Below are 27,846 nucleotides of genomic sequence, written 5' to 3' on the forward strand. Positions count from 1 at the left end.
TTTGCCCCCGCGCCGCGCTCCCCGCGCTCTCGCCCGCCCTCGCCGCAGCCCCGGCCCCGGCCCCGCTCGCCCTCGCCATGCCGAACATCGTGCTCTTCAGCGGCAGCTCCCACCACGACCTCTCCCAGCGGGTGGCGGACCGGCTGGGGCTGGAGCTGGGCAAGGTGGTCACCAAGAAGTTCAGCAACCAGGAGACCAGGTGCGCGGGGCGGGGCGGGCAGCGGCAGCCGTCGGCGGGGACCGGCGCTCCCCCCCGCCGGCCCGGGCCCCCTTCCCCGGCAAGCCCTCGCCAGGGGCGTCCTGCCCGGGTGCGTCCTGCCCGGTGCCCCAGCGCGGCCTCCCGGCTCGCTCGGGCTGACCCGGCTGGGGAGCGCTGCCGTCGGCGGCTCCGGCGCCGGGGGGAGAGAGGAGGCACGGCCCCCGGGCAGGTGAAGAGCATCCTCCTGTGGGGTGGGGACGGTGTCTGCGGCAGGCAGCCTGTCTGCAACGTGAGGTTCATCCCGCTGTTCGCAGATAGTTAGTTAAACCATCAGCTTTATCTCTGTAAAGATAAAATCATCTTGATTTTATGAATGACAGCATCTTACGCAGTTTCGTAAGTAGGTCTGTGGGTGGGTGGGTGTAAGAACCGCATGGTGATGATGGCTTAGACACTTGAAAAAGAGCCTGGGTTAAATCACACCTCGGGATTTGTTGCGACTGGTCTTTATTTTGTATCAGCAGCCCGTTGTGCGTGTGGTGGACCATTCCAGCTGCTGTATGGCTCCCCTCCTTAGCCCAAGACTGTTGGTCCTGCATGAGGGTGGTACAGTTGTTATGACGGCCTTGGCTTACTACTGAAAGTGCAGGTGCATTAGGTTCCTGGCCAGCCAAATGCAGAAAGTGACTCTGATAACAATGCCAAAAAATCGCGTGTGAAACCATGAGGATGGCTTGCTGGCCTTGACTCTCTGAGAATGTGCTTGCCAGTGCTTTTTCTACCAGTTATTGCCTCTCTTTACTAGTTTGTCATCTTAGCTTTCTGACCCACCTATTTTATTTAGTTATTTTTAATGAAGAATTTTAAATTGGGGTGGCAGCTGTACGTTCATCCCATGAGCTGGTAAGACTGTGCAACTGCTTGCCTATATAGGTGTGTGAGACTAGGCTGCCAGCTGAGTCTGAAACGCAAGTCCCCTGACTGTAAGTAGCTGGCTAGTCTCTGAGGTTATTGTATGTTTATTTTTATCTGTTCTTGTTCTGAATCTCCCGAACAAGCGTGTTTTCATTGCTTCCTTTGAAAGATTAACATGGTGTATTCTAAAATTGCTCTCACAAAGCTTGTCCTTCTATTCTGTCTGCGTTTTTGCATTCTCAGTTTAATTGCTCTTGTTCTAGTTATGCTCACTGGCATTACTATAAACCCGCTTCCATTGGTGTTTATGCAACCCGATGTTTGCACACTCTAACTCTTCTATTCATTCCTGATTAAATGAAGGTTTAAATCTTCTCTCAAGTCTTTCCAGCCCCATACTCACTTTATTGCTCTTTGATCTCTTTTCTGCATGATAAAACTTAATTTGTGTATTTGGTTGCATGACCTTCTTGCTAAATTATGTCTAATTTTTTTTTAATGTTTGTTCTCCAGAGACACTTATCTTTAGTTCTGCTGTTTGCTATGTTTTAAGCAGAGATTAATTGATTTAGATTTCATCCAAGGTAGAAATTTATCTCCAAAGTTTGCATATTTATTTTATGAGGTAAGTTAATTAAATTCTAGGCTTCAGGATACAATAATCTCTAGTCTATTATTCCACCTCTTTTTCCAGGTGTGCAATATTGGCTTCTGCCATTAAACAAGTAGGTAGTGATGACTGCAGCATGTCAGTGGTTTGGCTAATCTAGTAGTGCCATTTTATTTTCTTGGGCAAGTAGGGATGTAGTGTGGTATAGATATGAGGAACGTATCTAATCTAAACATTATTTCTGGTTTCTTCTGTTGCAACACTGCAAGGCTGACACTGCCTTTATTTTTCTTTTTTTTTTTTTTTTTTCATGAATGTAAAATGCCTTAACACTTTAAATCCTTAAGTGTTTGGTTTTGTTTTCTTTTTTTTACAACTTCATACTTTTGAGATTCTAAAATGAAGTTCCTGTTTCCCCTACAGCAAATACAGTTGTACCCTCTCTGTAATGTTTGAAGTGGGTAATCTTTTCAATATCCTTAGCAACTTATTTCAGGATGTTGGCCTACTGGTTTTGTAGACCGATGTTCTTAATAAAAAAATCAGCAATAGTAGTAAGAGAATTCCTCAACAGTGTATTTCAAATTAAACTACAGCTAAAGTTGATAAGATACTTATGCTGCAGTGGTCCTTTCCTGAGGCATCTGGATTTTCAGTCTGTCTGTATAGCAAAGTTTCTTCGTGTGTGTACGTAAGCAAAAATTTATTTCTTCCTATATAAAGATAATCCAGCACAGTCTTTTTTTTTTTTTTTTTCTTATTTTTGTTGCGTTTTTAAATTTATAAACAAGTGTATTGGCATTACGAAATACGTTTGCAGTATTGCAGAATACTAGAACCTGATAAAATGCTCAAAGAACCTTAAACCTTCCCAATGGCACTCGGGCAAACCCCTGTGCAAACAGATAAGCCTGGGCCTGAGGGTCAACAAACTCTTGCTTTGTCAAATCTGTTAAGTTAGCAAGTTGCAAAGAAGATTCACCTTTTGTTTAAAAACTCTGTTTTGCCGTTTGCTGCATTCTCTTAAATGTAAATGTAAATTCTGTGTAAATTGACAAATGTGTGCAGCCCCAGGCTTAAATTCTTTTCAAAGGGTCCTAGCTGGAAACCCTTTACTTGAGAACTGCAGTTAGGCTGGCTTACTGAATAGAGTGGAAGGAAGAGTCATTAAATATTTTGCATTATATTTCAACTCAAAGAGGCTTTAGGTCTCAGTCCCAATCCTTAGCAGATATAAGTGGGTTTCAGGAACTAAAGTTGTATCCCGAGGTTAGCCAGGGATAGGACCACCGCTGACAAGCACTGTGGGCTAAATGGGCAGGTACATTCCCAACTCCAGAACATTTAAAGTAAGAAAGGCTGCTCCTTTCAATTTATACTGAGACTAGCTTATCTAGCAATATCCCAGTTCCCTTCTGATTTAGGCATTCATTGTATCGCAGATCTGTAACTGAGAAAAGTAACGTCTGTGCTAGAGGGAGGGAAATTGCTGGTAGACTCCACCACCATCCCATTTTTTTTCCTCCTTCCATCTAAACTGTATGGAAATGCTTTCGTTCAGCTGACTACCAAAGTCAAGCAATCCTAACTAAGGCAGCGAGAGAGCTCCTCAGTAATATCTGGTTGTGGAAGATAACTCTGTTTAGTATTCAAAGCTTGCGTGTCAATTAAGTGCCAGCCACAGTGTCATGGCAGGAGCTTGGGTGGCACCACCTTCTCACTTATCTGGCAAAATGTTAGGGCTGCAGTGACGGCTCAGTCAGTTTATCTTCTTCAAACCCCATAAGCAACCGTCATCATCAAAGTTGGGCAGGCTGGAGAAAGAAGAAAGGAAGAGAAGTCCTTTAACAGGCATGGCTGTTGTAGCCTCAGCATCATGAAACAGTTTGACAGACATGTAACAGAAGCATGCAGATATTAAATGCTCTGAAGTTTTTCATAAAATTGTCTTCAAATACACTGAGATGGCATTTAATTATAGTTGATACACAAATCCCAGTGCAGGTATTTTTGGTGAGTCAACTGATAAAAGATTATCATTGAATATACATTGCTTCTTAAATAAATATATTTTCTTACAATATATGGTATATTTGCTTCTCTAAAGACTATTTATTTTAACTCTGTCCTTGAAGTACTTGTTATTCTCAAAATGAAGAAACTGGAGTCACAGGTGGCATCCTCTTACACACATCTCTCCCAGTGGAAGTAGTTAGTGCTCCCACCATGAGCTTCCTTGCTTCTTCCTGTCAGATTCACTGGCTGAAGTGAGTCCTCTTGCAGATCTTCTCAACAGATCCATGAGGAAGGGAACTGAAGTCCTGCCTGGCACATGTGAATTTGGAGGCTGCCTACCCGCAGCCTTATTTAGCTGCTGAAGCTGGGTTGTTTCAGAAACGTTGACTTAAGTGTATGCTGTTCAGCTTTTACAGAGGAAAATATGGGTTGACTACAAAGGGACATTGTCCGCTCTATGGGAAAAGCTGTGTTGTTGATATGAGGGCCATTTGTTTGTAAGTAAATAAATAAAACTGATATCTTGGACTGAAATTTAATCTTGGAAGATGGGAAAAAATAGCTGATGTTTCCTTGGAGAATTCTTACAAGGATGGATGTGAGTCTCTATTTCACACGAAGTGGGGTAATGAGAACAGTCTGTTCTATGAAGTAAATAATTGAAAAAATCAGGAGCAAACCTGGAAACTTTGATATCAGTGCTATATATCAGGAATGCACAGTTCAGCACATTTCCCTCCCATCTCCCCTTCAGCATCCTCCAACTCTTCTACTGCCGTTGTCTCAGATGAGACATGACCTCGCTCCATCTCCTGTACCCTGGTTCCTTTGGGTTCGGCTGCTGCGGGGGCCGTGAGCTGTATCACCCTCACTGGAGTAGATGGTTATGGTGTTTGCAGAGCCCTAATGGTGGAGTAAGCAAGCTCAGGTGATAAGCTGGTGTTAAATCAGCTGAAGGAGGTAGGGATTGGGGATGTGCTGGGTTGTGAAGTGTCTCTTCATACCACCCAGCTGCTGAGTGAGTGATTTGCAATGGGGGTTGTTGTGCTCTGCCTGAGGCAGTGGAGGCAGCTGTTTCGCTTGCTCCCTGCTCACTTACGCTGTTGTGAGCAAGGGGAGGCTGGAGAAACAGATTTTTACCAGCTTGGTTGAATAAGATAAAAATTGTTTCCAGGTTGCATGTTGTGCATGTTTTGCTTATATAGGGAATTGAAGATGCAGCAAATATGGCCATTTATTACATTGTTCATTGCTCTGAATCAGAAAAGGCCCAAAAATGCTTTGAAGCTTTTGGTTTGAGCCTTCCACTTTATTGACCTTGCTATATACTGTGCACTTTTTATCTCTAAGTAGATGCTAAATGCTTGAAATTTAGAAACAAAAAATGACCCGTGTGAATAATGGCTGGTGATCCCACGTGTCCTTAGCTGCAGAGTTTGGTCCTCAGCCTTTGAAGACTCTCTGCACGTGCTCAGGCTTGTTAGACCTTTGTTTCCCAATTTCTGAGCGTTCCTTTTGGACTGCACGTGCCTCAACCCAGAGCTGCTCAAGTGAAGGTGTTTTCCTCTTGCGGTGGCAGGCTGCATGCCAGAGTGAAGGGCAAGAAGATATTTCCCATCTTGTGGTGCTTATCATGCTGGTGCCTACCATTAGGATGGGGCAGTTGTCAATGAAGATCTAGTTGGGAGTTGGTCTCAGAGCTGTTAATCAAAGTGGAAGGGCCTAGAGTTGAGGGGAAACCATGGGTGCCAGGAGATAGGGGTTATCTATAGACTTAAAACCAGCTCTGGCATTTTTTTTGTTTCTTTGTTGCTTTGGGCTTTGCTGGTACCCACTTTGTTATATAACATCACGGCAGTTGAAATATTTGCCCAGTAAGTTGGAGGTCTTGCGTTATAAGACTTTTCTCTGCAAAATGCATTCCCAAAGGTAAGAAGTCAAACACACCTCTCTGCTTACTGCTTTCCATTCGCTGGGTTTCAGTGAATTGCAAATTCAGCATGTGGATTTTTTTGATCGCTTTTGAGATATTGATTCTTTTTGCATAGAGTATGAGGACTCTAGACCTTAAATTTTGGCCTCTTCTCTGGTTATTAAAAGTGCCTGAAGTACGTATCTCCTTTATTGGCACCTAAATTGCTTGAGAAATCTTACTACTTGTAAGCATGGCTAGAGACATAATCTGTTGTAATTATGTAGAAAGGTACATAGAGCACTTTTAAGTGCATGATTTGAACAGGATCCTAGTTATGGATTTACATTATTTACCATTTTAGTCTCGCTCTGCATACTTATTCCCCTGCTTTCCCACAACTGTGTTTTTTTGGGTTTTTTTTTTTTTAGTTAGGATGTACACATTTAAAATTTCCATCGCTGTAAGTTATGTTGGGAGCATACTATAAATCTAGCTCAGAAGGAGCTCAGCCTGCTGTTACTCCTGATTTTGAATTGTGCTTAATGGATGCTTCAGCCATTGAAATATGTTTGCAACGTAAGTGGGTTTTGAGCCTTATCCTTAATTCATGGTAATTAGTCTGTCCAAGTTTCTGCTTATTAAATTGAACTCTCAAATCAGCCTTTGCAAGATGAAGGCAGATACCAACACTCAAACTTGGTTTTCATCATGTCCTTTCTTATGTGTATCTTTCCCAGCTAGAGCCTTGTGCTTGTGGATTCCAAGCAACTGGTTCAAATAAAGTTAATTACTTTTGTGGGCTATTAATTTCTGTAATTTTTACTTCAAAACACGATTGTGTTGTGTCAGGGCTTTTAATGTACAAGTTCTGTTGACTCTTCTTGAACAAGAAGTTTATTTAAACTGAGTGTTACCAAATAGCTGAATTTGATTAAATTGCATAAAACAAACAGAGCTTGTAATCTTGAGGCAAGAGCTTGTTCTTGTGCCCTTCCTCTGTGTCATCACTATGTGAAATTGTTTAAATAACCCCCCAAACAGTTAATTAGGTCATGATATAGATGGCCTGAGTGGAATTTAGTAGTAATGTTAATAAGATAACTGTCACAAAGTTTGACTGCTGTTAGTTTAGTGTTCTCTAATAGATATTTGAGGTACAATACTTCAGATATCTGATACTGTAGTTTATAGTCTCTTATCATTTGCTTGTTTATAGCTGAAGGGGAAAGAAAAAAAAGAAAGGCAAGCCCAAACAAAAACCCCCAAACCACCACCCCTGCCCAAAAAAACCCAACATGGATAGTACAGACTATGTCTGATGGAATACTTGCAACATAATGACTGGTTATCTTTTACCGTGTGGCTCTATGGAGGTAAAATAGGCAGCTGTGTGTGTGTTGGTTGAGTCTACGCAATATCTCTCAATATCAGTCTTTGAGAAGGTAGGCCATAAGAGATACTGATCTGTTGCACAGCTGTCTCCAGTTGTTTGGGAAAAGATCTTTGTGCAATAATTACGTTATGCTATTCTCTGGCACCTTTAGCTGGGTTACTCCTGAGTGCTATGCAAGTATTAATTTAAGCTTGATTTATTTTAGGCTGCGCATAACTTCTGTGTCCACTAAAAAAGGTATTTCTATATACATATAAACGTATATTCACGTTTCTGTGTGCCAAATAAGTATGTCACTCTGGCCTGAAAAACATAACTAAAAATTTTTCAAATGCACCAAGAGTGAAAGTAGTAGCATTTTCAATTTCTCCGTTGTTTACAAGATGAAAAAGTTATTGCTAGCCCAAGGTCATTGAAAAGATAGTAGTTAATGGCAATGGAAGAAGCATCACTTCAGGTCCATTGTATTACCCAGATCTATATTTATCTCAAAGTATATTCCCTGACCTTCTGAAACCTGTTATTTCGTAGTGGTGTGCTTAGAAATGACTGTGTTTTTTTTGAAGAAGCAAAACAACTCCGAGTGTTCTAATTCAGTGTTCTTTGTGTATATAATGAACGTTAAGATCATGTAGTTTTGTCATTCAGCAAAGTTTTTTCCTATTATGTAATGTGTCTATGAAACTAGTGGTTACTTTTTTTCCCCAAATAAGTACTACTATCTTATTCTGCCCTCCTTTGTCACTCCAATAACATTCTCCCCTGAAAACTGATTGTGTTTTTTTCGTAGTCTTTTTCTACTTTCTTCTCCTTTGTAGTGGTCCTAGGTTAATTTCCAGAACGGGAGTGTAACTTCACAGTGTTGGGTTGAAAGAGGTGCCATAGAGCTTTTGCATGTGGTGGTGTTCTTCTTTGGACATATTCCAAAGGTGTGGTATGTGACAACACTTGTTATTAAGCAGTTCTGTGTAAGTGCCAAGTCAACAGGTGATTATCATTTTTCAGAGCCCTCATAATAATAACCATGAATCTATAATGATGACTGAGGCTGCATCCATAAGCTAGTGGGTAGATGCTTTACTCAGAGCTGGATTTGTCTTCAGAAGCAATGACAGGTTTCTCTGGTTGGTTGGTTGGTTTGGTTTATTCTTCTGGGAAGTGGAACTCCAATTTTCCAACACCAGAACTGTTTTTTGTAGGGCTTCTAATTAAGCCTGACCAGTTCTTCCAATTATGGAACGTGCTTAGTGTCTTGCTGAACTTAAGTTATGTTGACCAAACTTTTTCTGCTCCAAAAAGGAAAATAAACTAAGAAAGTATTTTGATCAAAACAGTTTTCTCTGAACAGCCCTATTCCATTGATCAAAAACTTGGACAGGGAAGTAAGAGTTTTATGAACAAAAAATTGTGTCTTTGTGCCCTGACAAAAGCCTCCAAAAGGTTTCCTGGGTTAACACTGACATATCTGTAGATGACACTGTCCCTGACCACTTCTGTCCTTCCAGAGATCCGGGTGTTTGCTAGATGGTTTGCTTTCTTTTGGCCTTAAGAAATCCTGCTAGTGGCATTCTTAGGCAAAAAATGTATTCAGTTAAGGAGAAAAATTAACACAGGATCTTTTTATAGCTTGTTCGGGACTGCAGAGGAGTCAAATAGGGGAGCTGAGGGCATGGGCTCAACTATCTTGATGGTAATAAATCAAATGTTTGCATATCATTAAGATGTTTTTAAGCAGTAAATTCCTTTCTGTGTTTTGTAGCTACAGAAAGCTAATGAGTCTTACACAGCACCCTGAAAGCTGATAAATGAAAGTTGTTCGGAGTGTGTTTGACTAGAACAATCCTCAGCGTTGAAGGACCCATCAGAGAAATTATTCTACCCACATCTGGGCCATTCAGATGGCTTCCAGCTAGAAGCTTTTGCTTATTTGTGTCTTGGGTAAAGATGCAACCTTTTAAATAAGGTTGTAGTGAGGTGGGTGTCAGTCTCTTCTTCCAAGTAACAAGCAATAGGACAAGAGGAAATGGCCTCAAGTTGCACCAGGGCAGGTTTAGGTTGGATATTAGGAAAAATTTCTTCACTGAAAGGGTAGCCAGGCACTGGAAGAGGCTGCCCAGGGAAGTGGTTGAGTCCCCATCCCTGGAGGCATTTAAAAGATGTGTAGATGTGGTGCTTAGGGACATGGTTTAGTAGTGGACTTGGCAGTGCTTGGTTAACGGTTGGATTGATGATCTTAAAGGTCTTTTCCAACCTAAACGATTGTATGATTAAATACTACCTGCATCAAAATACTTCCTTAAAAAAGGCAATTATTTTTCTATGATAATTAAGATGTTACTAAATTCAAGAAACTACTGCATTTTAGAAGAGAGAAGCATCAAACCACAACCCAAAAACAGAAGTCTGGTTAAAATTTACACCATGATGTCCAAGTAAAGTATTTAAAAAAAAAAAAAAAATCTTAGAGAAAAGCTAAGAGGGCTGCTCATCAACAGCTCACCATGAGTCAACAACTCTCACGCTGTGTCAGTTGTTCTATTTGCTCTAACTGTGCTTACATACTTCGGCTCCTTATGATAGTATCTAAGAGTTATTTTATTCTTCCACAGATTTCAAGGCAAATTCTGGCACTAATCACTGCTGACACCACAGAATTCAAAAATTAAATAAAGCTTATAAATAAACAGGAAAATTAAAACAAATCAGTTGAATGTGGAGTCTTTTTCAATTCTAGACCCAAGCAAGAGAAATCTACTGTTGAACCACACTAACTTTTCACACTTGTTACTCCAAAACTTCCACATAAAACCAGCAGACTAACCTTCATTTTTCCCTGAATCTATGCACAAAGTACAAGAAACATAAAAGGCTTCCTAAATAATGAGGCAATCAGACCTTTCAAACCCATGCTCTACTAAGTTAGTTTTAGTTATTAAACGCTAAAATAGCTTGGGACCTTATTTCTTGGCCACCTGGGCGCACTGCCAGCTCATATTCAGCTGGCTGTCAACCAACACCCCCAGGTCCTTTTCTGCTGGGCAGCTCTCCAGCCACTCCTCCCCAAGCCTGTAGCGTTGCATGGGGTGGTTGTGACCCAAGTGCAGGACCCAGTAATTGGCCTTGTTGAACCTCATACAGTTGGCTTTGCTCCATCAATCCAGCCTGTCCAGGTCCCTCTGTAGGGCCTTCCTACCCTTCAGCAGATCAACACTCCCGCCCAGCTTGGTGTCACCTGCAAACTTACTGAGGGTGCACTCGATCCCCTTGTCCAGCTCATTGATAAAGATATTGAACAGAACTGGCCCCAATACCGAGCCCTGGGGAACACCATTCTGACCAGCTACCGACTGGATTTAACTCCATTCACCACAACTCTTTGGGCCCAGCCATCCAGCCAGTTTTTTTCCCAGTAAAGTGTACACCCGTCTAAGCCATGAGCAGCCAGTTTCTCCAGGAGAATGCTGTGGGAAAGTGTCAAAGGCTTTACTAAAGTCTAGGCAGACAACATCCACAGCCTTTCCCTCATCCGCTATGCAGGTCACCTTGTCATAGAAGGAGATCAGGTTAGTCAAGCAGGACCTGCCTTGTCCTTTGTCACTATGTTTTCCCCTGCATCCAATAAAGGATGGAGATTCTCCTTAGCCCTCCTAATGCTCTACACTTGGCTCTGTTGTTTCTGTACTTATCATCTAGGTTATTCTTTAAATGGTCATCTCCTTGGGAGATGGCAAGGACACAGAATATACCGACTAAACCAAAAAAAGCAGTATCAAATTTAATAACACTCTGAGCTGCATCAGTGCTACAGCTATAATTACATGTTGGTTGGTGCTGACCTTACGAAGACCATATTTAGGCTGAAATAAATTTTAGACTGGCTTGTATTAAAATAGACTTTGTATCAAGGGAACAGTTATCGAAATTGTTGTAAAAAAGTCTTACTCTAAATGGGGATAAACCTGTGAAAGTTTGTTAGAACTTCTTTCTATTCTTTAATAATACTTTGCCAGTAATTCAAATGTTTAAATGGTCATCTCCTGCTCTTTCAGTGTAGAGATTGGTGAAAGTGTGAGAGGAGAAGATGTGTATATCATCCAGAGTGGCTGTGGAGAAATAAATGACAACTTAATGGAACTGCTCATCATGATCAATGCTTGCAAGATTGCATCATCCTCCAGAGTGACTGCTGTAATTCCATGTTTTCCATATGCCAGGCAAGATAAGAAAGACAAGGTAGGTAAGAACTGTGTAATTTTGGAAGGCCTTTTTTCAGCCTGTTCACTTGAAATTTTTGGAGATGAAACATATTTTCATAAACATTTAAGTGATTTAAAAGATTTGCAGGGTTTTTTTTTTAATCCTTTTTTGGTAAAATGTTGAATTATATCATCTATAGGTGAATGAAGTGAGACAATAAATCTTCGCTTGAGTTTTCATAAATTGACATGCCTTCAGTTTGAAAAAGTAGGTACATCCTATGTGGGTGGTGTATTGCAGAGTACTCTGCTAGCAAACCTCACCTTATGGGACTGTTTTTCCTGCTTTTTCTAGATGCCTTTTTTTTTTTTTTTACACCTCTATGCATGAAGAGAGTACACCCTTTTAAACATTTTAATTGCATGGAATTAAATCATAAATTTGAAGTGCTGTAACCATTATGTAGGTGGGTTTTACCCTGTATGGTTAAACAGAGAGCCAAATGGAAAGAACTGATTAAATCTGCAATGCATAACAGTAACTAATAAAAACATTATTTTATGCTGCAAGGCAGATTAAAAAAAAAGTTTTTATATCTGTAATAATTATTTTTATTGATGCAGATCAAAAATTGTATGGAAACCCCATAAATACTCTTCTGATCTTAGTGCCCTTTTCCTGAATTTGGTCTGCCATTATTGACGAATGTACCAGTTCAGCCAAGTTGATAACACAGTAACAAACCCTCTGCGGCAAGTGAGTTTGATTTTAAAAAATACACAACTAAAATTTCCTATCTCTACTATACATACAAAAAAACCTCTAATATATTATGTGAATGTTACTTTTACCTGAACTCACTTGAAAAGAACTAACAAGAATAAATGTGAACTTGGCTTTTAAGATTGGATTGTGATGATGGTCTCTTTGGAAAATGGCCCCTCTCCAATACTTCTCATAAGTGGACTGCCCCCTCCCTTTCACTTTGGGCACCAAGCAAACCATCCTGAAAGCCTTCTGTTGTTTTTTTACGTTCTTTTATATAAAACATAACTAGACTGAGAAGTAATGCAGAAGCTAAAAATAATAGCAGATATAACAAAATATGTAAATGCTCAGCCTGTGATGTCTGAGAACAAAACTAAATACAGAGAAGTTATTTTCTAGTATACTTACTCTTTAAGTGCAGACTTTCTAACACCATACTAAGATTATCAAGACCCACTTGTTATACTTCCAAAAACAGAATTCAGGAGTTAGATAGTAGCTCCCTATTCTTTACCTACATCTTTTGGAACTTCATTTTTGCTGTGTTTTGTATTGAATAATGCTCTCCCTTGATCAGGAGAGCTGAAATAAATACTTCTTTTTATTGAAAGAGCTTGAAAGGGAAGCAGTAAACATTTTGTTGAAAGGGAAGGAAAGCATCTCACTATGTTTTGATTTCGAAATTCATTCTGGAGGATTCTGCTGGACCATCCTGTAAGTTCTTGGTGTGGGAAAAGGATGAGTTTTCCATGCATCTAGGTTATGCCTTGTCAAGGCTACCCAAAGTCCGTGTAGTAGACTTCCAAGAGACACTTAAAACCCACAGTGGGGTGTCCCAGCATGCCACCCAGGAGCATTTTGTCTTTTGGAAATGCCATCTGAAGATGGATAGCCTAGGAAAATGATTTTGATTAACAGAGATTTTGAGCATTGTTCCAGACTGTTCTCTGGGTGTCACTGAGTTCTCCTGTAATTTTAGGCAAGCCATTTCTTTTTTTCTGTTTTTTTTTGGGTTGGTTTTTTTTTTTTTTTTTACCCTCTGTTTTGCAATTGAGAAAATGTTTGCCATCTTTGGAAATTAACCTTGGTAGTTGACCTCCATGTTGCAAAATAAGCTATAATATAGCTGTTAACATTGGGCAGCTTATTGACAGGGAGTTCTTCCCTCCTGCTGTTGGATTGCGTCACATCACTTGGTCTTTGACCCATGTTGACTGCACAAGCTTTGTATGCTGCCTGAAGTGTCAGTAAAGTGCCAGCCATTTTCTTCCTATGGTTATACACAGGTTTTCTTTTCTCTGCTATAAGATATTGCTGTAGTTTGCTTGACTATGAAGTGAAGCAGTGTAATCTTCACTAGTTGGATGCTGTTTTCTGGTTTGAATTTAATTTGTTGACTTTAATCCATAAAGAACTAAATAGGCCAAGTCCTTGCTGCTTGAAGTAACCCTGTATTCTTCATGCCTCTGTTGCAGTTATGATCACTGAGAACAATGAAAGTGCTCTTTATTTATTTATGTAAGGAAAGGGCCTTGCAGTAAAAAAATCATATTCTGAACAACGCCTGTGTAACTTACTCTGGAAATTTTAGCATTAAACCTGGACTGACTAGCTTTAAATGAGAAAGAGGTTTAAAAAAAAAAAAAAAAAAAGCTTGATGAGTTGCTGAGAATCATAGAAAAGTTGGTAAATTAATTTAGATGCAATCAAGCACTGCCATAAACTAGAATATTTCTGCTACACAAGCTAGCTAATTTAAAATTAGTTCAGGTGTATCTGTGCTTTGGCCATAGTTGCATTTATGCATCCTTTAATTACGCTAACCTTCCAAGCCACGGGCAGGACACGTTTATGTAGGATGCTGCAGAGATGCCTTTGAGATAAGTTAGAAGTAGAGTGACAGGTGAGTTTGGTGTTCTACAGCTTATGTAACTTTGTTTTTTTGATTTGTAGAAGGGGTCCGTGGAGCGTTGGGTAGGTATCCTTTTTTTTTTTTTTTTTTTTTTTTTTTCCAATCTAACGCTATGCATTTCCATTAATATGGCCTTTAAGGGTGAAACTTACTGGGTTACATTATGTATAACTGGGAACATTTTCAGTTTCACTTCTTGATTTCAGTTGTGTTTCACCTAGGCCATGACAGTAATCCTGTGGAATAATTTGCTGCTAGAAAACTCCTAGCTTCTAGTTAAAAATTTATCGGGACATTCAAGATAATGGCTGTCAACTTCTGAAGCTTCAAAGCATATCTCATTTTGAAATGACAAATTTAAGTAATACATTAGTGAACATTCAGTATCCACACACTTCACAACTGGCTTTCTTGGAAGTGAAAGTTCCAGTTATAAATCTTTGGGGTTTCTTGGATTTTTTTTTTTTTTTTTTTTTTTTTTTTTTGGTTCAGTATGTATATGTGATGCATTTTGAGCAAGACAATGTAATAAGATGCTTAAAGGCAACAGAGCTTTAATCTTGATGGACTACTTTTACTTTCAGCTATGTGTCCTTTGCATACTTGTGAGGTTGGTTATATTAGCTTTGTGGATTGCCCCCTGCCCCTGATAATTTTAAGAATTGTGAATAAATTTGTAATGCATCACAAAGGAAGAAATCATTTCTATAATTTGTTATATGTAAGCGGGGAATTTGCTTAGGAACTAAAAACTCAGTGATTTTTTTACAATTTAGTTTCTGTACATAATGTAATGTTGTGTTTCACACTAATAATTCTGAAACTAATCTCAAATTGTGTCTAAGAATGGAACAATGAATACTGTGAATCTCTTTGTGTTCTTGCCTCTCTGATCAGAAGCAAACCTTACAAACTCCAAGATAAAGAAAATCTTGAGTTCTCATCTACCTTTGTCATCCAAGTTACTGAATAATGAGGCCAGGTTATCTGAGGTTCCCATGAATATACTTCCTTTGATTTTAAAATAATCTTCAATCTAGATCATATTGTAGCACAAAACTTATTTTGTATGCAAGCAATCAAATCTTAAAGCCTTTTGAACATGTCGTGTGTGTTTTCTTTTAATGCACAATTTTGTGTAAAGGAAACTGTCAGATAGCTGCAAACTTCATTTGTCTTAATCTCCTATTAGCCCATTCTTGAGAAACAGGTATTGGTGTCTGGCTATCTTTCCTTTCAAGACCCTCTGTCCACCAACACGTAGGTAATCTGTGATGTGTGCATGTCTGCTAAAACAAGTTACCTAGTGGTAAAACCTTCAAGTTCTTCCTTCTGGGAAGGCAGCCTGCAAGGCCAGCAGCTGAAAGAAGTACCAACTGGTAACGTATACATTAGTATTTGATGCAGGAAAGTATTTGGTGTTTTTTTTTATGATGGTGATACTCATGATATTGATACATGAGACAAGCTAGGTGGTATTCTTCTTTTCTTTTCTCTTCCATTTGAGCTGCCTCATCTGGCTGCTGTGGGTTCAGACAAGTCCCGGTGTGCAGCACAAGGGAAGTGGTGGAAGTGTTTAGCCTGGGAAGAAGGGACGGGACAAGCAGGGGAGCAAACCTCTGGTTTCAGCATCATCTGTTAGTCTAGCTTAGCTGTAGCATCAAACCAGATCTTTGTAAAAAGCTGATAAGAGAACATTGTGGTAGAGTCAAAAGAGTAGAAACTAAATTTTTGTTTTGTTAGATGTTGCCAGAGATTTGAGAATATTTTGAAGCCCAGCTTAAAAATGTCACTTTGTACTGCTAAGATGAGCTGAAGTGATCAGGAATTTGAATGGCATGAACCAAAAGTTTACTACTAATAATAAAAATATCCAGACAGCTTGGACCTTACAGAACTGACCTTAAATGAGGAACACCATAGTCCTCAGTAACTGGAAAATTATCCGTGCTGAAGCGCTAATGATAGCAAACTCTTACGGAAGCTATATGCATCTGACTTGCAGAGATCTAGGGAAGTGCTAGCTGTTGCATATATCTTCTGTGTATCCTACACAGACCAAATGGTGGTGATGTTCTGTGAAACACAAAAACCAAACGGGATGGTTTTTAAAATGAAGAATTTCTGTAATGATGATGATAAACTTGATCCAGCCGTAAGAAAGACTGCAATATCTCAGTTTCTTTTCTGGAAGTATGTTGGCAATCTGCAGGTTAAAACAGAGAAATGCCGAGTTTCCACCTAAATTAGCAAAAGCTTTGAGGAAAGTACTGGCTCCTCGATATGACACAGACAGAAAAGCATCCAGGTTAAACTGGCAGTGGTTCAACTTATTTTAGGTTATGCCCTTGAGCATCAGTGGAAGGAGAGCAGAGATACTCTGTAATTGTGTATATGGAGTGGAGGGAGAGGGGCTTCCTAGGAGGCTAAATGAGGCTGTTTGATAAAGAGATGTAGCAGGAGAGAATACTGTGCCAGCAAAAAAAAGGGTCTGACAGAGAGATGGAACCTCTGAGTTGCAGTTCTGCCTTCATGCTAATGTTATTGCTGGCTATTAGCCTCATTTAAAGATTGGCAAAAAAAACCCAGGAGGTTTTGTTTAGTATTTCTGTTACAGAGAAAGCTGTCTAGGGCAACATAGCTTTTTTCAGAGCTTAAAAAAAATCTGAAAAAACTTTGGAGCTGCTCAAAAAAAAAAAAAAGTGAGGTATCCTCCAGTCATGATTTTCCGTCTTCTCTTTTTTATGTTGCTGTTTGTCCTGCATCCTTGTCACTTTTAAAAAGCTCTTGACATTGGCATTAACTTTGCTAATTAGATTTTTGCTCTTCTTTTGTTCTTTCCACTTCTCTGTTTTTTTTTTTTTCATCCCCCCTGTCCCTTTTGGGAATTCTAGACTCCTAATTGCATCCAACAATTAAGCCTGAATTAGCAAAAAAGAATAAATAAATAGGCCGGGGTAGAAGACCCCTGTCAACATGGATCTGGTACAAGCTTTACTGTATCATGAAGAAATGCTTGATACTAACTTTGTTTTAAAGCAGTGTTTGCAAAAGTTGGGTTCACTCTGCCTTCAATCTCCGTTTTTTGGCAATGTTTTTTAGAACAGGATAGTTTCTTGAGAGTTGGATGTTAATGTAGGGTAGTGGCTTAGAGAAATGGAGATTGTCTGTCTTTTTGCTGTAGAAAAGCTAGCTGAAAGTTTTGAATAGAAGGACTGGAAAATTATATCCCCAATTTTATCTGCTTGTTAGTCTAATTACTACAAAGCATTATTAGGCAGACTGTGCAAACTGATTTAGATATTCCTAAATGTTTTGCTGAGTTTCAAAACCCTAGTATTGAGATTAGCTATTGACAGGCTAGTTTGGCTAAAGTTCTGGAGCTCTTCATATCTAGATTCCAAATATTCTAAAGGAAAATCAATAAAAGTAGCTAATTTTCTGACTCCTTGCATTTAGTCAAAATCTTTTTAAAATTTAAATATTTGTGCTTTATTCCTCAGAGTCGTGCTCCCATCTCTGCAAAACTTGTTGCCAACATGCTGTCAGTGGCAGGGGCTGACCACATCATCACCATGGACCTGCATGCTTCTCAGATCCAGGTAACTATCAATTCTTACTAACTGTGGCTGGGAGCTCTACTGAGTTAATGTGAAAGGCTAATATTGATTCTCTGGTTTTTCTCATTGTTTTGAAAGGCTATGTACTAAGTGTAATTCTTAGGGTTCAGAGAAAGTCACGCTACCTGTTTCTAATTAATTCCCTTTTTGAAAGAGACCAGCCTTGATTTTATGTGGTGATTTTGCAGGCACTTCAAATACCTGTGCATTGGAGACTTCAGTGGAATTTGCCAAGTCTAGCATAAGAGCTCCCAGAACACAAAATATACTGGTTTTGGGGCAAGTTGTCTTAATCTTGGCCTGGTCAGAGATTATAGTATTGCCGTAGATAGAGTTTTGTTGTTAGAGCCAAGGGGACAATATTGTCTTAAGAGAAGTGGAGATGGAGGCTGTCAGCCCTTAGCTGGCTTACTGCTGAATCCAGCAAATCACAAAACTCTTTCCTCAGACACAGAGCAGACATTGTTTGTCATTCTCATGTGTACCTCTTTTCAAGATACCTTGGTTTTTCTAGAAAATACCTTCTCTTCCAGGTCTGGTATTCTGTTTAATCAGAATTTCCTATTATGCTAGAAGGCGGTCATGCAAATAAAAAGCAGTTTTATTTGTGGTCTAACACAGATTTCTTGTCATTACAACTTGCACAAAAAGAAAGATTCCATTTCTGCTGCTCAAGTAATGCTAACTTGAATCTTGCCTGTATTGAAATACTACTGTTCATGTCAAGCAGTTGAAATTTATGGAAGTTGAGTATTACTCACTGGATTTTTTTGAGAACTTTTCACAAGCATGAATTTACTTGAGTGCCTGAAGGTGATCATCTTTTCTGATTTTTATATCATTTGAGAACAGCTGTTCTTTATTTCACTACTCTTCGGTGAGATTGTGAGAGACCTTAATATTTGTCTAACTTCTGCTGCATTTGATAGTAATATCAGAGTGCAGAATTAGGCCAGTGTAAAATACTAATTAAAGTTCTACCATACAGGAAAGGCAAAGGTTTGATTCTTTCCCTGTGTCTTTGTTCCAGGTAAGACACAAACATATATTCATGAAACTCTTTCTCTTTTGGACTAGGGTTTCTTTGACATTCCAGTAGATAACCTGTATGCAGAACCTGCAGTGCTGCAGTGGATTAAAGAGAACATTTTGGAGTGGAGAAACTGTATCATAGTCTCGCCTGATGCAGGTGGTGCAAAAAGGTACTATACAAGCCTAAAACTGTTCCATATAGTTTGTGGTTAATGAACTAGTTTGTCTAGTCATCTTTTTTCCTCTATGAATTGTGCAAGACATAGGGTACATCACTGATGAATCCAACTGCATTGTAAAAACAGAACAACTAGTTCTTCCAATGTTGTTCATGCTTGAAAACGTCCAAGAGCTTTCTACACTCTAAAGAAAATCTTTTTCTCTCTCCCTGAATGTGGCCTCATTAGCTGAATCCCTCTGCAGGAGGGAAGAGATTTTTCCCGCTGCTTGCTTCTTTAGTCCAGTTGCTGCACCTCTTCCTGCTTCGCTCTGGAATTGCCTAAGTTTCCCTTCTCTGTCAAAGCATATGGCCTATCCCCACTCTGCCTGCTGGCATTTAGGTAAGAGCTTGCTTCAGTCGTGTTTCTTTTTTCTTTATGTTGTTGCATTCCAGCTGTAAACTTATTGACCCCTAATTGTGCCCTGTGAATACTAGAAAAAGGGAGTGAAGTTTTGTTTCGAGTGGCAATAGGCGAAAATAGAAAAGTTAGTTCACTAGAGTGTTTCTTCATTTGCAGCATGCGTTACTCATTTAGCAGACTATTTTTTATTTGGTATCTATTGAGTATAAACTAATGCAAAAGCTCAGAAGCCCGCTGGCTGGTGAGGTGATAATGCATGCCACTGAGGCGAAATGCTTATTCTCAAGTTTTATTGGTCATGCTGCTGCTACAAAACTGAATGGGAACAAAGACAAAGGAAGTAAGAATCCTGTAAGCCATAGTAATTTAAATGTTTGGAATGTAATATGGGGAAAAATGTGAAAGACTGTCATACTTTGCTTTTAATTGAAGTCCTTGGGTCTGTTGTGAGTGTTCATGTTCTAATAATTAATAGGGAAATAAGACTGATTAGAACTCCGTAGTTGTTCCTGTTTAGATTAATCAAATTAAAGCTGTGAAGAATATAAACTATAGAAAGCATTATAAAATTCAGATGACTCAGTCAATTAAATTTCTTCATTCCTATCTGGATACTCCTGTTTTCACTGTTGTTTTTTGTGTTTGTTTTTTTTTGTTTTGTTTTGGGTTTTTTGTGTTTTGGGCTTTTTTTTTTTGGTTTTTTAAGAACAAAACACAGACTTTGCTCGGAATTCAAGTCAAAAGACAGGAATTTTTCCCCTACCTAATATTTGTATATTATCAAGTTGATCATACGAGTTTATTTTTTGAGGACCACTCTCACTGTATTTAAAATAGATAGTCTATCTTTGGTACCTTTCTGTTGTAACGCAACCAGGCAGTTGCTGGTGAAGTAAGGGAAGATGTTGCTTTCAATAAATTCACAGCTTCTCCTTCGCCTCCAGTAATGTAATGTAAAGAAAATGGTTTGGTCTTTCCATTTAAAGCATGTTAGACCTTCAAAATAATACTTGGGTTAATGAAAAGTGAATAGAATGTGAAGAAAGTTTGTCTTAAGATTTAAATCTGTAAGCATTAAAGAAATTAAAAAAAAATACATGTTCTTGCACTCATTTAAAATATCTGAATTCGTTTTTGTTTCTTACCATTTGCTTGGTGTTTTTTTCCAGCTTATTACATTTTGTGACTGAAATAAGGCATGCAAATTCTATTGATATCTTAATGCCTCTGAGGTATTGAGACTTGCTATGAAATTGCACTGTTGTTCACAAAAAATGCCAAAACACTTGGGTTTTTTGTTTATCACCCAGTTGTTGAATACAGTAACTAACAACTCCTTCAAATTTAAGTGGTAAAGAAACAAAACTGTATTCTCTATTAACTGTGCGTGTTAATAACCTTGTTAACAACAATCTAAACACATTCTAAAAAGACAGACTACAAGGCTGTGCCAGTGTAGAAAAAGCAGAGTATTGCTTATTCCTGTGTCTTTATACCTACCAGCTCCGGTATATTAAAAAACCTGAAAAAAAGGAATCGGAAGTCTGTAACAAAGTAAGTTTGTTATTGGAAGTTTGTCTGGCCACCAGAGGTCACCCTTAATAGTTTTAAAAGATCTTTGTCAAGCAGATGTATTGCTAAGGGAATTACTAATGAAGCAAGCTACTTGATTACTAGTCAAGTACTGCTAAAAGAATTATTAATCACTATTAACTTACTTGTTTGGTTTTCCCCTTTGGTTTGGTTTCACATTTCTGCAATGGTATTTTCAGTTAGGATGTTAAAGTGCACGCTGCTGCAGGCTTAGAATTGAGGCTACCTCTACTTTAAATTATCTAGTGTGACTTTGTGTTGCAGCAGCTTAATAAAAGTTTGTGAATAGCTGAAATGTTTTCAAAGCCAGGCACTTAATAACAGAAACCCAAAGTCAATTCAATAAAAAAATCAATTTCTGGAGTATAGCTTAAGACACTCTGGTTGTATTTATTAGCAGTGAATTAAGTTTCTAACCTGTCTCATTACTTGCAAAAGTTAGTGCTGAGGTAATTTGAAAGCCAAGAAACAAGAACTGTGTTTTACGACAAATACACGTGTATGGCTCTGTTCTTTCTTTTAAAATAGTTCTCTAAATGTCGTGTATTTCTTCTGTAACTTAGGGTTACTTCAATTGCTGACAGACTGAATGTGGAGTTTGCTCTCATTCATAAGGAAAGAAAGAAGGCAAATGAAGTGGACAGAATGGTCTTGGTTGGTGACGTCAAAGACAGAGTAGCAATTCTTGTTGATGATATGGCTGATACATGTGGCACAATATGTCATGCAGCAGACAAGTAAGTATTATTATGAACTGGCCCACTGTCTCACCATACTGTAACCTGCAGATAGCCAATGAACCCAGTTGCTATATCCTGCATGCTTATAAACCAACCTGACCTCTGTAGCATGAAGTCACTCTGATCCTTGAGTCTATAGGTCACAGTCCTGTGATCAAGCTGTGTCCTTCTTTAGAACATGGAATTGAGAAAATATTTATAGAAATATATTATCTGTATTTAGAAAGAGGACAGAATAAATAAAAAGTCGTATAACTTGGAAGAGACTTGGGCCATCTAGTGCATTTTTCAGTTCCAAGGCAGAAATGACAGATAGAAAATCATTCTCTTAAACCTCGTCATGGAGTCTTTCCACTCTCCTTAGGCAATCTTTCACAAAGCTTTACTAGATTTAACGTTGGAAAGTATTTTCTCCCCAGTGTTCAATGCATGTTTAATATTAATCTCTAATGTACATTTTCAGTATAAAACTACTTGTCCTTTTCATCCAGGGAGGTGAAAATAAGTTTTCCTGTCTTTTCTCTGGAAGGTACTTGAAGAGTGTTCTCATTCCCCTCTAGACTAGCTAACTTCAGTTTGTTCAGTCTTTCCACGTGGTTTCTAGACTTCTGCTCTGTTGTTGATACCCTCTGGATTCTTTCCAGTTGGTCTGCTTCTTGAAGTGAAGCGTGTGAATGTAGACCCTCAACCGAGGCCCTAGCAGTGCTAAGGAGAAAGGATTACTTTATGGTTTTCCAGCTGGCTTTATGCTGGTACATTTCAGGGTAGTAGCAGGGTTTTTTCCACAGAAGTTGGCATTATTGGCTGCACTCAACTTTGGTAATGTCTGTAGCCTTTAAAAAAAATTGCTGATTCCTGAAATGATTAATTCTTCCTAAGGCTGTAGCTTCACAACTCAATAAGTATGGCAGTAGCTCTAGCTTCAAAATCGTCTTGACAAATTGGAGAAATGGACTAAAATTCATAAGAACAAATGTGAGGTATTACAGGTGAGCAATACTGTGCTTCTGCCTGTCCACTTATATCCAAACACGTGCTACCAACTTTGGTTTGGGAGGTCAAGGGCTACAATCTAAACTTGGCCAGGGTCCTGAGGTTTTAAATCTTCCATTCAAAAATCTTGTATTTTGATATTGTTTATAGCAAAGCCCACCCACATATGATTGTAAATAGTGCATGTTGGAAGTGGGAAGGAACTGCTGAGGAGCAAGATATGGGAATGTTTTAAATTGATGTTGCTGAACGTTTACTGTAGCATTGCTACTCTTGGATGTAATCCTTTCTAAAGCTACTATGTGTCAGTTGAGGGCATTTTGAATTTATATTCAGGTCCAATGTATTTGTAGACACTACGAGAGTATCAAATAGTCTTGCATCCAAAACAGGTCCATGTGGTACTTCCTGCCTGACTCTATTTGAATCATAGAATCATTGAGGTTGGAAAGAACCTTTAAGATCATCAAGTTCAACCATTAACACCGCCAAGTCCACCACTAAACCATGGCCCTAAGCACCACATCTACATATCTTTTAAATACCCCCAGGGATGGGGATTCAACCACTTCCCTGCGCAGCCTGATCCAATGCTTGACCACCCTTTTGGTGAAGAAATTTTTCCTCATATCCAATCTAAGCCTTCCCTGGCGCAACTTAAGGCCATTTCCTCTAGTCCTATCTCTTGTTACTTGGGAGAAGAGACTGACCCCCACCTGGCTACAACCTCCTTTCAGGTAGTTGTAGAGAGCAATAAGGTCTCCCCTCAGCCTCCTCTTCTCCAGACTAAACAACCCCAGCTCCCTCAGCCGCTCCTCCTAAGACTTGTCCTCCAGACCCTTCACCAGCTTCGTTGCCCTTCTTTGGACATGCTCCAGCACCTCGATGTCCTTCTTGTAGTGAGGGGCCCAAAACTGAACACAGTACTCGAGGTGCGGCCTCAGCAGTGCCGAGTACAGGGCACAATCGCTTCCCTGGTCCTGCTGGCCACGCTATTCCTGATACAAGCCAGGATGCTATTGGCCTTCTGGGGCACCCGGGCACACTGCTGGCTCATGTTCAGGCAGCTATTAACCAACACCCCCAGGTCCTTTTCCGCCAGGCAGCTCTCCAGCCACTCCTCCCCAAGCCTGTAGCGTTGCATGGGGTTGTTGTGACCCAAGTGCAGGACCTGGCACTTGGCCTTGTTGAATCTCATACAGTTGGCCCCAGCCCAGCGATCCAGCCTGTCCAGGTCCCTCTGCAGGGCCTTCCTACCCTCCAGCAGATCAACACTCCCGCACAATTTGGTATCGTCTGCAAAGTTACTGAGGGTGCACTCAATCCCCTCATCCAATACTGAGCCCTGGGGAACACCACTTGTGACTGGCTGCCAACTGGATTTAACTCCATTCACCACAACTCTTTGGGCTCGGCCATCCAGCCAGTTTTTTACTCAGCGAAGCGTATGCCCGTCTGAGCCACGAGCAGCCAATTTCTCCAGGAGAATACTGTGGGAAATGGTGTCAAAGCAACAGAGCGAAGCTTAAGTGAGCTAGATATTACTGTTGGTTGTTTGAAGTAAAGATCATCCCGTGAGTTTATGGTCTTTTGTTGCAGGCTTGCTGTTTGCATCTAGATGAAAAGGATGTCAAAAACACATGGTAGAGGGATTCATATAGTCTTGTGTTTCTTTTCACTTTGATGGAAATTTGATGGAATTTTGCAGAGATGTTGTGCAGTTGTTTGCTATCCGCATACTAATCTGCATCAGATTCTGAAGTGTGCTTCTGGGCTGTGCCCTTTGCAGATCAAAATCACAAATTGCCTAGCCAATGATTTTTTTTTTTATGCTCCTGTGCACAGAGGAAGTTAATTCCTGTCAAAAAAGAGGCCTTTATTTCTTTCCTGTTATGAAAGAAGCACTTCTTTATTTACCTACAGTGGATTTCTGTAGAGTAAATTCTAAAACTGTCAGAAACCTTCAATGTATCTGCAGTGTTCACTAAGAACGATCCTTTTGCTTGAGTGATGCTGCCTTATATCATGTTCTTGGCATGAAGTAGTGCTTTTCATTAATGCCAAATCTAGGTGAGATGTACTTTGTGCTTAACTAGACTTGCTCAACAAAATACTTTGTAGACCTCTTTTTTTATTTCAGTAACCTAGATGCATATCAAGCCAATGAACTAAGAAATGTATTTTCAGATACAGCAGATCAACTTACTTAAGTACAAACTTAAGTACACACCCTTGGTACATACTCACCCTGTCATAGTGCATCCTCCTTGTAGGTTGCAGCTACTAAATGGAATGTTGAGAATGATCAGAAAACTTTGATTCTGTTGAGTCATTCAAAATGAGATGATGTTTCTGTGGTTTTGTCTTTTTTCCTATCTTACTGTGCTTATGCTATGATCTGATAAAATACCACTCTTCAGGGCCTCCATTTGTAAGACTAGAAAAGCAGCTAGGACATAGCTGAGCATCTGGAGGCAGAGAGGTCAGTCAAAACCAAATTAAGTGATTCTGACTCATTCACAAGGTGTTCTAGTTCTTTGATTGATACTTTTTTTTTTTTTCTCCTCCTGTGCTGCATCATTTCACTGCGTGCTTGGATCAGCAGCATGTCTTCCCACAACCGTGCAGTAAGCTAGGCTTTTAATCATTAACATTTCTTGTTCCTCAGAAACTCTTTCCAAGCAGAACTGTTTGAATTGCAAATGAAAATAAAGGTCAACAATAATGGAGGCACAATGGAGTTGTGAATACTGCCATCCAACCTACTTTATTTTTGCCTGATTAAGATAGAAAACTTGTACTGGAATTCAGTTGTATGTTGTGCTGATATGGTCAAAAGTGCAGCATTTTAGATAGTATCACTGCTACTGATAAGAACTTTTTATTTAATTAGCAGTTACTTATTATCTATTGTGAGACTTATTCATATAACCTGAAAAAGTTTCAAATTTTCTGAATTATTTTGTAGATATTTCTATCTTCCTGTAGCTTCCAAGAGGAATTTGTGTGTAAAATGTATTTTACAGAGATTTGTATCTGGCTTCATCTATAGCCATGCATGTGAACATGTATCACAGCATACTTTTTCTTTGTGTTCTACAGGTTAGTATCTGCTGGAGCTACTAAAGTTTATGCCATTCTTACTCATGGCATCTTTTCTGGTCCTGCTATTTCTCGGATTAATAATGCATCATTTGAGGCTGTTGTGGTAACTAATACAATACCCCAAGAAGAGAAAATGAAACACTGCCCAAAAATTCAGGTACAGTGGTGTTTTTGTGTCGTCTGTTTAAACACTGGATTTGTATTTTACTGTTCACTGATGCTAAAATTTGTGCCTTGAGAGGAAAATAATATTCTAAAATGCATTGTGCAGCTTTGTTGTTTGCAGAACATCTTGCTAAAACATGCCAAAGAACTGTTTTAAGGGGATTCAGGTAGTACAATAGAGTATTGCAAAATATTTGGTATTTGCAACAGATTGAATAAGCCTGCCTGTGGAAGAGTGGCAAATGTAAAATTGGCTGGGTTTTTTTTGGTTTTTGTTTTGTTTTTGGTTTTGGTTTTTTAATCAATATTAATCATACAATATTTGTATGTAGGAACTTAAGTTAGTTATGTTATTGTGGATGCCACAGAAACCTTAGATGACTTAATTTTTTTTTTTTTTAAATACACTAATGAAAATGCTCAAGTTAACAAAGACATATGTTCCTTTTCAAAAACCAAACTGAAAATACAAAGCTGACTTATGTCAGTAGCTTTTACATGACATTGTTCTGGGAAGTCATGTGTCCCTTTTGGAGGTTTTCCTTAGTACAGAGTGGAGGAAAGCATAAAAGATTTTTTTTTTTTTTTTAATGCAACATTGAATTTTTAAAAAGCTTAAAATTTATTTGTGTTGTGGTTTAACTCCAGTTGGCAACTAAGCACCACACAGCCGCTTGCACCCCCTCCTGCTCCTGGTGGCATGGGGGGAGAATCAGAAAAAAAAGTAAAACCTGTGGGTTGAGATAAAGACAGTTTAATAGGACAGCAGAGGAAGAGGAGATGATGATGATAATGATGATGATGATGATAAAAGAATATACAAAACAAGTGATGCATGATGCAATTGCTCACCACCTGCTGACTAATGCCCAGCTCGGCCCCGAGCAGCAATCACTGCCCCCCCAGCCAACTCCCCCCAGTTTATATACTGGGCATGACATCATACGGTACGGCATAGCCCTTTGGCCAGTCTGGGTCAGCCGTCCTGGCTGTGCCCCCTCCCAGCTTCTTGTGCACCTGGCAGGGCTTGGGGAGCTGGGAAGTCCTTGGCCAGTGTAAGCACTGTTCAGCCACAACTAAAACATCAGTGTGTTATCAACATTATTCTCATCCTAAATCCAAAACACAGCACTATCCCAGCTGAAATCAGGACAATTTTGTATTGATTGAAACAAAGCAAGCACTTAAAGGGTATACTTCCCTTAAACTGTATTTGTGTCATGTGGACACTGCCATCTGATGGCTAGAATAATTTCTTTTTGACAACATGCCCTGTGTTAGAAGTCTTCAGCAGTATGCCTGTGCATCAATCTTATTTAATGCTTTCTTACTCAATTTTTGAGTTTGTACTTTGTATTAATGCAGTTCTTATGTATATGTTAAGTACCTAATGCTTTAATGTCATTTTACTTACTAGAAGAGGTAAGAGAGCACAATGGTAAATTGAATATTTGTTCATATGTTTATAAACTGTAGAGTTTATTGTTCTTGGCATGCCATAAAATTTATCTTTATTTTCTTTCAGTTTATTGACATTTCCATGATCCTGGCTGAGGCAATTCGAAGAACACACAACGGTGAATCTGTGTCTTACCTGTTCAGTCACGTCCCCTTGTAACTGCAGGAGATTACATTGCATCTTTGCAAAGGTCCCTTCAGCTAACGCTGTTGTTCTTAACAATGCATCTCAACCACAAGAAATTAGTATCTTTGTACAATTTCAGAGCTTGTATGTTTAATTATTATATTTGTCTTGTAATTACCATTTGTTCTTTGTAAATGGGCAATAAATCTCCATCTTGCAGAAACTTTGCTTCCTTTGAGAATCTGGAAGTCTTGTGTGTTGCATAAGTTGTCTTTTGTGTGTCTGTCCTCACTTTCTGCTAAACTGCTGCTTCAGATCCGTTTTTCTATACAGAACTACAAACTGTTCATAGAACTTAATGGGATGTATGCATGTAAGATCATTTTCTGTGTTAAGCTAAATGCTGCAGGCTTGGGTATTTTGTATCTATTCATCTGTCAGGCAAGCAGCTGTTGGTTTTTGTTTTGTCATGTTTCACTACCATGAATAGTATTTTGTAAGCCCTAA

General features: G+C 39.3%; 1 protein-coding gene across 2 annotated transcripts; it reads left to right on the forward strand.

The window, feature by feature from the left end:
- PRPS2 (phosphoribosyl pyrophosphate synthetase 2) lies at nucleotides 1-27,553 on the forward strand. Of its 2 annotated transcripts, XM_082303948.1 has the most exons (8): nucleotides 1-199; nucleotides 11,098-11,281; nucleotides 13,967-13,987; nucleotides 17,429-17,527; nucleotides 18,623-18,747; nucleotides 21,315-21,488; nucleotides 25,587-25,746; nucleotides 27,280-27,553. In XM_082303948.1, exons 1-8 carry the CDS (start codon nucleotides 78-80, stop codon nucleotides 27,370-27,372), a joined length of 978 nt encoding a protein of 325 aa, XP_082160074.1. In that variant the 5' UTR covers nucleotides 1-77; the 3' UTR covers nucleotides 27,373-27,553. The 2 variants fall into 2 exon arrangements, with proteins under 2 accessions (XP_082160074.1, XP_082160075.1); XM_082303949.1 differs by lacking the exon at nucleotides 13,967-13,987.
- Nucleotides 27,554-27,846: the final 293 nt, after the last annotated feature.

Source organism: Platalea leucorodia, assembly GCF_965183815.1.
Source record: "Platalea leucorodia genome assembly, chromosome: 2".
NCBI lineage: Eukaryota > Metazoa > Chordata > Aves > Pelecaniformes > Threskiornithidae > Platalea > Platalea leucorodia.